General features: G+C 47.2%; 1 protein-coding gene across 2 annotated transcripts in view; it reads right to left on the reverse strand.

Annotated features, from left to right (window-relative positions):
- The window catches only part of DCAF12 (DDB1 and CUL4 associated factor 12), a 61,969-nt gene extending 48,418 nt beyond the window's left edge, over positions 1 to 13,551 (reverse strand). Inside the window, exons 1-2 of one of the 2 annotated variants that reach the window (XM_069747754.1) lie at positions 13,316 to 13,551; positions 8,001 to 8,255 (exon numbers count right to left, since the gene is read on the reverse strand). In XM_069747754.1, coding sequence (XP_069603855.1) covers positions 8,001 to 8,255; positions 13,316 to 13,378 — 318 coding nt within the window. In that variant the 5' untranslated portion in view covers positions 13,379 to 13,551. The remainder of the gene's footprint in view (positions 1 to 8,000; positions 8,256 to 13,315) is intronic. The other variant, XM_069747745.1, reaches the window with a different exon arrangement.
- Positions 13,552 to 14,564: the final 1,013 nt, after the last annotated feature.

The raw sequence follows: 14,564 nt of genomic DNA on the forward strand, positions 1-14,564 counted from the left end.
TGACCCCATTTTGGAAACTAGACCCCCCAAGGAACTTATCTAGATGCATATTGAGCACTTTAAACCCCCAGGTGCTTCACAGAAGTTTATAACGCAGAGCCATGAAAATAAAAAATAATTTTTCTTTCCTCAAAAATGATTTTTTAGCCTGGAATTTCCTATTTTGCCAAGGATAATAGGAGAAATTGGACCCCAAATATTGTTGTCCTGTTTGTCCTGAGTACGCAGATACCCAATATGTGGGGGTAAACCACTGTTTGGGCGCACGGCAGGGCTCGGAAGGGATGGCACGCCATTTGGCTTTTTAAATGGAACATTAGCTCCAATCATTAGCGGACACCATGTCACGTTTGGAGAGCCCCTGTGTGCCTAAACATTGGAGATCCCCCAGAAATGACACCATTTTGGAAACTAGACCCCCAAAGGAACTAATCTAGATGTGTGGTGAGGACTTTGAACCCCCAAGTGCTTCATAGAAGTTTATAATGCAGAGCCGTGAAAATAATAAATACGTTTTCTTTCCTCAAAAATAATTATTTAGCCCAGAATTTTTTATTTTCCCAAGGGTTACAGGAGAAATTGGACCCCAAAAGTTGTTGTCCAGTTTCTCCTGAGTACGCTGATACCCCATGAGTGGGGGTAAACCACTGTTTGGGCACACGTCGGGGCTCAGAAAGGAAGTAGTGACTTTTGAAATGCAGACTTTGATGGAATGGTCTGCGGGTGTCACGTTGCGTTTGCAGAGCCCCTGGTGTGCCTAAACAGTAGAAACCCCCACAAGTGACACCATTTTAGAAACTAGACCCCCCAAGGAACTTATCTAGATATGTGGTGAGCACTTTGAACCCCCAAGTGCTTCACAGACGTTTACAACGCAGAGCCGTGAAAATAAAAAATCATTTTTCTTTCCTCAAAAATTATGTTTTAGCAAGCATTTTTTTTGATTCACAAGGGTAACAGGAGAAATTGGACCCCAGTAATTGTTGCGCAGTTTGTCCTGAGTATGCTGGTACCCCATATGTGGGGGTAAACCACTGTTTGGGCACACGTCAGGGCTCGGAAGTGAGGGAGCACCATTTGACTTTTTGAATACGAGATTGGCTGGAATCAATGGTGGCGCCATGTTGCGTTTGGAGACCCCTGATGTGCCTAAACAGTGGTAACCCCTCAATTCTACCTCCAACACTAACCCCAACACACCCCTAACCCTAATCCCAACTGTAGCCATAACCCTAAACACAACCCTAACCGCAACACACCCCTAACCACAACCCTAACCCCAACACACCCCTAACCATAACCACAACCCTAATTCCAACCCTAACCCTAAGGCCATGTGCCCACGTTGCGGATTCGTGTGAGATATTTTCGCACCATTTTTGAAAAATCCGCGGGTAAAAGGCACTGCGTTTTACCTGCGGATTTTCCGCGGATTTCTAGTGTTTTTTGTGCGGATTTCACCTGCGGATTCCTATTGAGGAACAGGTGTAAAACGCTGCGGAATCCGCACAAAGAATTGACATGCTGCGGAAAATACAACGCAGCATTTCCGCGCGGTATTTTCCGCACCATGGGCACAGCGGATTTGGTTTTTCATATGTTTACATGGTACTGTAAACCTGATTGAACACTGCTGCGGATCCGCAGCCAAATCCGCACCGTGTGCACATAGCCTAATTCTAAAGGTATGTGCACACGCTGCGGAAAACGCTGCGGATCCGCAGCAGTTTCCCATGAGTTTACAGTTCAATGTAAACCTACGGGAAACAAAAATCGCTGTGCCCATGCTGCGGAAAAACTGCACGGAAACGCAGCGGTTTACATTCCGCAGCATGTCACTTCTTTGTGCGGATTCCGCAGCGGTTTTACAACTGCTCAAATAGAAAATCGCAGTTGTAAAACCGCAGTGAAATGCGCAGAAAAACCGCGGTAAATCCGCAGCGGTTTAGCACTGCGGATTTATCAAATCCGCAGCGGAAAAATCCGCAGAGGACCAGAATACGTGTGCACATACCGAAACCCTAACCCTAGCCCTAACCCTAACCCTACCCCTAGCCCTAACCCTAACCCTACCCCTACCCCTAACCCTATTCTAACATTAGTGGAAAAAAAAAAATTGCTTTATTTTTTTATTGTCCCTACCTATGGGGGTGACAAAGGGGGGGGGGTCATTTATTATTTTTTTTATTTTGATCACTGAGATAGATTATATCTCAGTGATCAAAATGCACTTTGGAACGAATCTGCCGGCCGGCCGATTCGGCGGGCGCACTACGCATGCGCCCGCCATTTTGGAAGATGGCGGCGCCCAGGGAGAAGATGGACGGGACCCCGGCTGGATCGGTAAGTATGATGGGGTGGGGGGGGACCACGGGGGGGGGGGGGGGGGGATCGGAGCACGGGGGGGGGAATCGGAGTGCGGGAGGGGTGGAACGGAGCACGGGGGGGCTGGAATTGAGCACGGGGGGGGTGGAACGGAGCACCGGGGGGGGTGGATCGGAGTGCAGGGGGGGTGATTGGAGCACGGGGGGGTGATTGGAGCACGGGGGGAGCGGACAAGAGCACGGGGGGGGGGGGGGAGCGGAGCACTGGATGGAGGGGAGCCGGAGCAGTGTACCGGCCAGATCGGAGGGCTGGGGGGGCGATCGGAGGGGTGGGGGCACATTAGTATTTCCAGCCATGGCCGATGATATTTCAGCATCGGCCATGGCTGGATTGTAATATTTCACCCGTTATAATAGGTGAAATACTACAAATCGCTCTGATTGGCAGTTTCACTTTCAACAGCCAATCAGAGCGATCGTAGCCACGAGGGGATGAAGCCACCCCCCCTGGGCTAAACTACCACTCCCCCTGTCCCTGCAGATCGGGTGAAATGGGAGTTAACCCTTTCACCGGATCTGCAGGGACGCGATCTTTCCATGATGCCGCATAGGCGTCATGGGTCGGAATGGCACCGACTTTCATGACGCCTACGTGGCGTCATGGGTCGGGAAGGGGTTAAGACCAGGAAATACTGGTCACATGCCTTTAAGACAAGGGCATAATGGTCATGTGCCTTTAAGACCAGGGTATACTGGACACGTGTCTTTAAGACCAGGGGATACTGGTCACGAGTCTATAAGACCAGGGCATGCTGGTCACGTGCCTTTAAGACCAGGAATACTGGTCATGAAAGGAATGTTGGAACAAGTGCCTTAAAGACCAGCAAAGCTGGTAATGTGCCTTTAAGAACAAGAATGCTGGTCATGCTCCTTTAAGACCAAGGATGCTGGTCATGTGCCTTTAAGACGAGGGCATACTTGCCATGTGCCTTTAAGACCAGTGCCTACTGGCCCTGTGCCTTTAAGACCAGGGCATACTGGCCTGATTAAGTACTAAGGAAAAGGAGACCGGCTTCTGGCAGAGCAGAGAATGCTGGGGATGTGATCCTTTTAAAACTAGGGGACCCTTAAGACCAGGGAATGCTGGTCCTGGGTTTAATAAAAAGGCATGGAAACCTGGGGATGCACCTATGGGCCCAGCGACTACCGGGCAGAGTATTAAATACCAGGGAATGAGTCACCAGGGAATGAGTCATGAGAGCTTCATTGCTGGGAACTCACAGCTCTCTGTTTGCAAGCCTGCACACTGTACTATACATTCTGTAGTGTGCAGGAGCACCAGAGATTGCAGCCTTAAGTATATAAAAAAACAGGGAAAGCTAGTCCCTTAATGCTGCCGGGATGCGTGCCGGGGGGGGGTTGATATTGGGGCGATTCACCTTACTCAGGTTCTGAGTCCCCCGTCTGGAATAGCGCTGACTTCAGCGCTGAAAAACCGCCGGCCGCAGCCCCCTCCAGAAGAAATAGTGACCGCAATGGAGGAGGAAGAAGATGGCCGCCGAGATCTCGTCTGGAACGAGAAGCGCCTGAATAGGGGGGCGGAGCCGCTAGAAGGGAGCAAGCGGTGGGCGGGGCTTCCCGGGATGCGGCCTAAACAGGGCCGAAGCCGGGGACTAAATTTATGGCTTCGGCCGGCGCGCACCCGCAGACTGAGGGGAAAAGTGCCGCGAAGCTCTGTGGGGACCCAGTCGCTATGGGGCCCTCCTCTGACCGCCGGAAAACCCAAATCTCACGGAGCACTTACCCCAATATGGAGGGGGTGGCAGATGCTGCAGGTAGGAGCTGTGCCCGGGTAGATAGGACGGTGCAGGGTTGGGGAGCCTCCATCCACCATCCCTGCAGAAGAGGGGTGGAGAGGAACCGTCTGCCTCCTTCCATCATCCGCTTTTTCAGTGGTGATGCAGTGGGGGCTGCTCGGACGCCACGCTGGAAGGTGCCTCTGTACAGCCGAGGGTAAAACCTGGTGGACAGGGCTGAATGTCCGGCAATAGGCCTGGCTGCAGAAGAGGATACTGAAGGTGAAACTCCAGTGCTCGTCTGATAAGGGAGGGGGGAGATCGGTGCCCTTGAAGGGGCCCGTCGCCCCTAAAATCAGCTCAGGCAGTGGCTTCCCACGTCGCAGGAGAGGATACGGAGAGGTAAAACTCCCGTGCTCGCCTGTTGATGGTTCGAGGAGATCGGAACATGAAAGAATCCGTCGCCCCATTCGACCGTAGTAAAAAGTAAAAAACGGTAAAAAAGAGTTCTTTGGGTCTGAATAGCAGACCCGTCCGTGTGCCTCCTACGGACACTAAGCAAGAACTGGTTAGCTGGGAGCCAGCAGGAGGGTGTATACTGCAGGGGAGGAGCTAACTTTTTCTTTGTATTACTTAGTGTTAGCCTCCTGGTGGCAGCAGCATACACCCATGGTCTGTGTCCCCCAATGAGGCGAAGGAGAAAATACCCAAAAGTGACACCATTCTAAAAACTGCACCCCTCAAGGTGCTCAAAACCACATTCAAGAAGTTTATTAACACTTCAGGTGCTTCACAGCAGCAGAAGCAACATGGAAGGAAAAAATGAACATTTAACTTTTTAGTCACAAAAATTATCTTTTAGCAACAATTTTTTTATTTTCCCAATGGTAAAAGGAGAAACTGAACCGCGAAAGTTGTTGTCCAATTTGTCCTGAGTACGCTGATACCTCATATGTGGGGGTAAACCACTGTTTGGGCGCACGGCAGGGCATGGAAGGGAAGGAGCGCCATTTGACTTTTTGAATGAAAAATAGGCTCCACTCTTTAGCGGACACCATGTAGCGTTTGGAGAGCCCCCGTGTGCCTAAAAATTGGAGCTCCCCCACAAGTGACCCCATTTTGGAAACTAGACGCCCCAAGGAACTTATCTAGATGCATAGTGAGCACTTTAAACCCCAAGGTGCTTCACAAATTGATCCGTAAAAATGAAAAAGTACTTTTTTTTTTTTTTTTTCAAAAAACAATTCTTTTAGCCTCAATTTTTTCATTTTCACATGGGCAACAGGATAAAATGGATCCTAAAATTTGTTGGCCAATTTCTCCCGAGCACGCCGATACCTCATATGTGGGGGTAAACCACTGTTTGGGCACACGGCAGGGCTCGGAAGGGAAGGCGCGCCATTTGACTTTTTGAATGGAAAATTAGCTTCAATCGTTAGCGGACACCATGTCGCGTTTGGAGAGCCCCTGTGTGCCTAAACATTGGAGCTCCCCCACAAGTGACCCCATTTTGGAAACTAGACCCCCCAAGGAACTTTTCTAGATGCATATTGAGCACTTTAAACCCCCAGGTGCTTCACAGAAGTTTATAACGCAGAGCCATGAAAATAAAAAATAATTTTTCTTTCCTCAAAAATTATTTTTTAGCCTGGAATTTCCTATTTTGCCAAGGGTAATAGGAGAAATTGGACCCCAAATGTTGTTGTCCAGTTTGTCCTGAGTACGCTGATACCCCATATGTGGGGTTAAACCACTGTTTGGGCACATGCCGGGGCTCAGAAGTGAAGTAGTGACGTTTTGAAATGCAGACTTTGATGGAATGCTCTGTGGGCGTCGCGTTGCGTTTGCAAAGACCCTGATGTGGCTAAACAGTAGAAACCCCCCACAAGTGACCCAATTTTAGAAACTAGACCCCGAAAGGAACTTATCTAGATGTGTGGTGAGCACTTTGAACCCCCAAGTGCTTCACAGAAGTTTATAACGCAGAGCTGTGAAAATAAAAAATCATTTTTCTTTCCTCAAAAATGATGTTTTAGCAAGCAATTTTTTATTTTCACAAGGGTAACAGGAGAAATTGGACCCCAGTAATTGTTGCACAGTTTGTCCTGAGTATGCTGGTACCCCATATGTGGGGGTAAACCACTGTTTGGGCACACGTCGGGGCTCGGAAGTGAGGGAGCACCATTTGACTTTTTGAATACAAGATTGGCTGGAATCAATGGTGGCGCCATGTTGCGTTTGGAGACCCCTGATGTGCCTAAACGGTGGTAACCCCTCAATTCTACCTCCAACACTAACCCCAACACACCCCTAACCCTAATCCCAACTGTAGCCATAACCCTAATCACAACCCTAACCCCAACCCTAATTCCAACCCTAACCCTAAGGCTATGTGCCCACGTTGCGGATTCGTGTGAGATTTTTCCGCACCGTTTTTGAAAAATCCGTGGGTAAAAGGCACTGCGTTTTACCTGCGGATTTACCGCGGATTTCCAGTGTTTTTGTGCGGATTTCACCTGCGGATTCCTATTAAGGAACAGGTGTAAAACGCTGCGGAATCCGCACAAAGAATTGACATGCTGCGGAAAATACAACGCAGCGTTTCCGCGCGGTATTTTCCGCACCATGGGCACAGCGGATTTGGTTTTCCATATGTTTACCTGGTACTGTAAACCTGATGGAACACTGCTGCGAATCCGCAGCGGCCAATCCGCTGCGGATCCGCGACCAAATCCGCACCGTGTGCACATAGCCTAATTCTAAAGGTATGTGCACACGCTGCGGAAAACGCTGCGGATCCGCAGCAGTTTCCCATGAGTTTACAGTTCAATGTAAACCTATAGGAAACAAAAATCGCTGTACACATGCTGCGGAAAAACTGCACGGAAACGCAGCGGTTTACATTCCGCAGCATGTCACTTCTTTGTGCGGATTCCGCAGCGGTTTTACAACTGCTCAAATAGTAAACTGCAGTTGTAAAACCGCAGCGAAATGCGCAGAAAAAACGCGGTAAATCCGTGATAAATCCGCAGAGGACCAGAATACGTGTGCACATACCGAAACCCTAACCCTAGTTCTTACCCCAACCTTAGTGGAAGAAAAAAAAAATTTCTTAATTTTATTATTGTCCCTACCTATGGGGGTGACAAAGGGGGGACGGTCATTTAGTATTTTTTTATTTTGATCACTGTGATCGGTTTTATCACAGTGATCAAAATGCACTGTGGCGCATTGGGGGACGGTGCAGACCAGCGTTTCCAGCCATGGCCGATGATATTGCAGCATCGGCCATGGCTGGATTGTAATATTTCACCAGTTTTAATAGGTGAAATATTACAAATCGCTCTGTTTGGCAGTTTCACTTTTAACAGCCAATCAGAGCGATCGTAGCCACTGAGGGGGGGGGCGGGGGCGAAGCCCCCTGGGCTAAACTACCACTTTTTTTTCGTCACAGGTCGGATTGGCACCGACTTTCATGATGCATACGCTGTGTCACAGGTCGGGAAGAGGTTAAATTCAACCCGCAACAAAAATTGAAAAAAATTATAAAAAAAAAACAAAACAAATGAGTGCAAGAGATTTCTGAAATCTAATAGCTTTTGAGGTTTTATTTCTATAAAACAGCGGTGTGTGTGTGAACATAGCCTTAGAACAATTTTTAAACAAAAAAATTAAAATTAAAACAAACTACCCCATCCGTCGAGTCTACATATGCAATCTCATAGGCATATTATTTTTCTCAATAGTGACCATTTTCCTACTACATGTTCTATTGCGCAAAAGGGATTTCCCACCTATGAAAATTGTTTTGCAAAAGAATATAGAAATGCCATACTCTTTATATGTACCAATGTGACGAGGAAAAATTCAACCAACTTACTGTATTGCATTTGGTACCGCAGACGACTTGCCGATGGTTCAGCCACTGCGACGCGAACACTTTATTGAGGTTTCCAAGCTCGAACTCCCTCTCCTTCAGGACGCCAGGCAGTGCTTGGGCCGCGCAGCCCCGTAAGAGGCGGTGGTAACTGGGGTCATCCTGGGCCTTCAGCTCCCTGGTTTTCAGATAAAACACCACAGACTTCTTCTCTGGAGGAAGCCGCCTGCGCTTCTGAGCCACAGCATCCCAACTAGCCTGCAAAATAATTAAGCACAAGAAGCTAAAGGTACCTTCACACTGAGCAACTTTAGAACGATATCGCTAGCGATCCGTGACGTTGCAGCGTCCTGGATAGTGATATAGTTGTGTTTGACAGGCAGCAGCGATCTGGATCCTGCTGGGAGATCGCTGGTCGGAGCTGAAAGTCTGGAACTTTATTTCGTTGCTGGATCACCCACTGACATCGCTGAATTGGCGTGTGTGACGCCGATCCAGCGATGTGTTCACTTGTAACCAGGGTAAACATCGGGTTACTAAGCGCAGGGCCGCGCTTAGAAACCCGATATTTACCCTGGTTACCATTGTAAATGTTAAAAAATAAAAAAAAACACCACATACTCACATTCCGATGTCTGTCGTGTCACCCGGCATCAGCTTCCCTGCACTGTGTCAGCGCCGGCCGGCCGTAAAGCGGAGCACAGCGGTGACGTCACCGCTCTGCTTTACGGCCGGTGCTTACACAGTGCTGGGAAGCGGACGCCGGGGGATGCGACAGACACCGGAATGCAAGTATGTAGTGTTTTTTTTTTTTTTTACATTTACAATGGTAACCAGGGTAAACATCGGGTTACTATGCGCGGCCCTGCGCTTAGTAACCCGATGTTTACCCTGATTACCCGGGGACTTCGGCATCGTTGGTCGCTGGAGAGCTGTCTGTGTGACAGCTTTCCAGCGACCACACAACGACCTAAACAGCGACGCTGCAGCGATCGGCATCGTTGTCTATATCGCTGCAGCGTCGCTTAATGTGACGGTACCTTAAGATATAGGGAGCGGATAGCAGCAATCTAACTTGCCAGGTATTTGCCATGTAAAAAAATACCATGAACTGTTCTGTTTCAGAACTTTTTCCACCTTTAATGTCACCCATAATCTGTGCAAATCCATAGAGAAAAAAAAAATCTTTTTCAGGTGGAAAATATATAAAGTGGATGCATAAATATACACACCCTTAAACTAATACTTTGTGGAAGCCACCTTTGAATTTACGACAGCATTCAGTCTTTTTGAGTAGCAGTCTATCAGCACAGCACATCTAGAATTGGCCATATTTACCAGCACTTCCTTGCAATAGCTCCAACTCTGTCAGACAGCGAGGGCATCTCCTGTGTACAGCGCCCTCTTCAGGACACCCACATTTTCAACTGGATTCAGGTCTGGGCCACCCAAAACTTTGATCTTCAGACAACGCCATTATTTTGTTGATTTGGAAGTATGCTTAGGATCGTTGTCACTGAAAGGTGACATTCCTTTTTATATTTGTAACACAGACCTGAAGGTTTTGTTGCAAAATTGAGTGAGATTGGAACGGTTTATAATTCCCTCAACCTTGACTAAAGCCTCAGTTCCAGCCGGTGAAGTACAGCCACAGAGCATTATGCTGCCTCCACCATGCTTCACTGGGGGTATGATATTTTTTTTGTGATGTGTAATGTTGGCTGTGTGTCAAACAAACGTTTTGAAATGATGGCCAAAAAGTTCAACCTTGGTCTCATCAGACTAGGACACATTTTCCAACATGCATTTGGCGGACTTTATGTAGATTTTGGCATAGCAGGGATTGGTTGTTGTTCTTAATAATAAAAAGCTTCAGTCTTTCCACCTTACCCCACAGACCAGACATATGGAGAATATGGGACATTGATGTCACATGCAGTTCACAACCAGTCCTGCCAGAAATTCCTGCAGTTTCTATATTGTTGCTATAGGCCTCTTGCCAGCCTCCAAGACCAGTTTTCTTCTTTGCTTTTCATCAATTATTGTTATATATAAAGTCTTCCTGCACCAAATTTAAGCCACTTCAGTGTTACATGGCATAGCCACTGCATTTTTTATATTCTCCAACTGACTGATCAAGATCAGTAATGAGTTCCCTTTGCTGTGTTGTCAGCTGTTTACAAACCATGGCTTCTGAAGTAAAATGCAACGAAGAAATGTCAGGAAAATCCTACTAGAACAACAGAACTTTAAATGGGGCGAATTAGAATTACTAAACAAAGATGACCATGTGTACTGACTACAAATGTAAATGTGATTGGTGTGGTCCGAATTGGCCAAACATACGATTATACTTATGCAAGCACATTACATAAGTTTTATTATTTTTCTTTACTTTCTTTATCATGAAGGAAAGTTGTGTCACCATAAGGAATGCAGGACAGATGCAGCAATACTTGGCACTACTGGGGGGACAGAAACTGAATGACAGGAGCGGATGATAAAACATATCCCCTACTATAAAACCATATTGCCTAGGCGGACTAGCCCTTTAATGAGGTCAGAGATTCTGTTTATCCGATGACTTATAATATAAAAATTAAAAAAAATAAATCACTTATTGACAACCTATAAAATGACTAATTACTGGCCAAAGTCTGCATCTGGGGGTTATCATTGATTAAGTTGAGTAGCAAGTTCTGCTTTTCTGTTGGGCCTTTATAGTACGTAGGTGGAGGCGATTATCTCCGCCGCAGTATCATCTCAGATAAAGCTGCAAGATTGGCAAGTAACGCAGCGGAGCAAATCTTACTGCATGTTCTTAACGGGGGTCGTTCTGTTCTCAAATACCCCAAATGCTTGACCCCTATGAAAATAACACAACAATCATTATTTGCAGCGTGGCCATTCCACCGTCACAAATACAGGATGTAACTGCTGCAGAAAATCACTGGGGTCAGTAGTTGTGCAAGAGGCTGCAAGTACAGTCATTGGCTAACGTAATTTTGCTGTAGTCGTGACATCAGTGACACCGCCATGCAGCAGTGGAGAGACAGCGCTGGAGGGGCAGCGAGTACGTAATGACTGAAAATGAAAATGGAGCAAAGCATTCACGGTGTTACATTTCGAAAAAGGAAAACCTCATTCATTAAGTTTATAGCCATGTATTGATTAATTGGATGGAGGGGAACAAACCAGGAGTTTATTTAACGAAGACTGACATCAGACCCACAGGTCACTGCCATAAAAGGGATAAGCTGGAGCAGAGCCACGGCGTAGAACAAATAAAGTTACATAGGCACACAGTGACTGCACCAGCAGAATAGGGAGCGCAGCTCTGGGGTACAATACAGGATGTAACGCAGGATCAGTAATGTATGTACACAGTGACTGCACCAGCAGAATAGTGAGTGCAGCTCTGGGGTATAATACAGGATGTAACCCAGGATCAGTAATGTAATGTATATACACAGTGACTGCACCAGCAGAATAGTGAGTGCAGCTCTGGAGTATAATACAGGATGTAACTCAGGAGCGGTAATGTAATGTATGTACACAGTGACTGCACCAGCAGAATAGTGAGTGCAGCTCGAGTATAATACAGGATGTAACTAGGGATCAGTAATGTAATGTATGTACACAGTGACTGCACCAGCAGAATAGTGAGTGCAGCTCTGGAGTATAATTCAGGATGTAACTCAGGATCAGTAATGTAATGTATGTACACAGTGACTGCACCAGCAGAATAGTGAGTGCAGCTCTGGAGTATAATACAGGATGTAACCCAGGATCAGTAATGTAATGTATGTACGCAGTGACTGCACCAGCAGAATAGTGAGTGCAGCTCTGGGGTATAATACAGGATGTAACTCAGGATCAGTAATGTAATGTACAGTATGTACACAGTGACTGCCCCAGCAGAATAGTGAGTGCAGCTCTGGAGTATAATACAGGATGTAACTCAGGATCAGTAATGTAATGTATGTACACAGTGACTGCACCAGCAGAATAGTGAGTGCAGCTCTGGGGTATAATACAGGATGTAACTCAGGATCAGTAATGTAATGTATGTACACAGTGACTGCACCAGCAGAATAGTGAGTGCAGCTCTGGAGTATAATTCAGGATGTAACTCAGGATCAGTAATGTATGTACACAGTGACTGCACCAGCAGAATAGTGAGTGCAGCTCTGGAGTATAATTCAGGATGTAACTCAGGATCAGTAATGTAATGTATGTACACAGTGACTGTACCAGCAGAATAGTGAGTGCAGCTCTGGAGTATAATTCAGGATGTAACTCAGGATCAGTAATGTATGTACACAGTGACTGCACCAGCAGAATAGTGAGTGCAGCTCTGGAGTATAATTCAGGATGTAACTCAGGATCAGTAATGTATGTACACAGTGACTGCACCAGCAGAATAGTGAGTGCAGCTCTGGGGTATAATACAGGATGTAACTCAGGATCAGTAATGTAATGTATGTACACAGTGACTGCACCAGCAGAATAGTGAGTGCAGCTCTGGAGTATAATTCAGGATGTAACTCAGGATCAGTAATGTATGTACACAGTGACTGCACCAGCAGAATAGTGAGTGCAGCTCTGGGGTATAATACAGGATGTAACTCAGGATCAGTAATGTAATGTATGTACACAGTGACTGCACCAGCAGAATAGTGAGTGCAGCTCTGGGGTATAATACAGGATGTAACTCAGGGTTAGTAATGTAATGTATGTACACAGTGTCTCCACCAGCAGAATAGTGAGTGCAGCTCTGGAGTATAATACAGGATGTAACTCAGGATCAGTAATGTATGTACACAGTGACTGCACCAGCAGAATAGTGAGTGCAGCTCTGGGGTATAATACAGGATGTAACTCAGGGTTAGTAATGTAATGTATGTACACAGTGTCTCCACCAGCAGAATAGTGAGTGCAGCTCTGGAGTATAATACAGGATGTAACTCAGGATCAGTAATGTAATGTATGTACACAGTGACTGCACCAGCAGAATAGTGAGTGCAGCTCTGGAGTATAATACAGGATGTAACTCAGGATCAGTACTGTATGTACACAGTGACTGCACCAGCAGAATAGTGAGTGCAGCTCTGGAGTATAACGCAGGCTCAGAGCTGTGTGCACACATGAGCTTTGCCCGCAGTGCCGCCTCCATAGTGAGCAGCTCCCTACAGAGCCATCTCTCTATACACCGCCCCGCCAGTCTGCCCGGTTTTCGTTGCTCCCCCTCTGTCCGTTGTCGCTCTCCCCTCGGTTGTACACCAGACATCCCCTCCTCCCGCCGGCCCCTCACCTACCGGTTCCCCGGGGCCTGCTCCCGGCGCCGCTCTCCTCTTCCTGCTAGCTGCTCTTCGGGTCATGCTCTCGCCCGCACAGCTCCCGCGCCCGCATGGGGAAGGCCCGGGCAGCCGGAAGATCTCTCATATAACGGGAGGAGGAACCGAGAGCAGCACAGAGAACATCCAGCAACATAAAAAAAACAGCGACGGACACCACGTGACCTCTCACCCCAAGCGGCGCGTCACGTCACCCTACGCAATAGGCTGGCCACGCCTGCGTCTCCTGGCAACGGCGAGGAGGCGGAGATATGGTAATTATAGCAGTGGGCGTGTCCGCGCTCTGCTCTGACGTCAGTGACGTATCCGTTGCGCTTTTCCTGCGGGTCTTGTGTCCGTTTTGTATGTGAAGATAACGGAAGAGCGGAGCACGACTAGTGATAAACCATTAGCTTCCAGTTCTCAGGGATGCAGCTGGTTTTCCTTTTTTCTGTTTGCATTCTTAGGCTATGTTCACACTTTGCAGATTCCACTGCGGATTTTTCCGCAGCAGAATTCCAAAATCCGCAGTGAAAACCGCAGCGCGTTTTCACTGCGGATTTATCGCGGTTTTTACTGCGTTTTCTTCTGCGGATTTTCAACTGCAGTTTTCTATTGGAGCAGCTGAAAATCCGCAGAAAAGAAGTGACATGCTGCGGAATGTAATCCGCAGCGTTTCCACGCGGATTTTTCTGCAGCATGTGTACAGCGTTTTTTGTTTCCCATAGGTTTACATTGAAATGTAAACTCATGGGAAACTGCTGCGGATCCGCAGCGGTCAAATCCGCTGCGGATCCGCAGCAAAATCCGCAAAGTGTGAATATAGCCTAACTATCCTTCCTCCAAGAGCCATAACTTTTTATTTTTCCCATCGCCGTCGCCATACGAGGGTTTTTTTTTTCCTGGACGAGTTGTAATTTTGAATGACGCCGTTCTTTTTGCTGAAAAACATGGAAAAAAAATTGGTGGTGAAATGGAGAAGAAAAATACTATTCTGCCACTGTTTTTTTTAAATTTGTTTTTACGGCGTTCACTTTAGGCTATGTGCACACGTTCAGGTTTTTTCGTGTTTTTTCGCGCTAAAAACGCTATAAAAACTCATTAACCCCTTCCCGACCTATGACGCCACGTAGGCGTCATGAAAGTCGGTGCCAATCCGACCCATGACGCCTATGTGGCGTCATGGAAAGATCGCGTCCCTGCAGGCCGGGTGAAAGGGTTAACTCCCATT

Source organism: Ranitomeya imitator, chromosome 1 (genome assembly GCF_032444005.1).
Source record: "Ranitomeya imitator isolate aRanImi1 chromosome 1, aRanImi1.pri, whole genome shotgun sequence".
In the NCBI taxonomy this organism is placed as follows: Eukaryota; Metazoa; Chordata; class Amphibia; order Anura; family Dendrobatidae; genus Ranitomeya; species Ranitomeya imitator.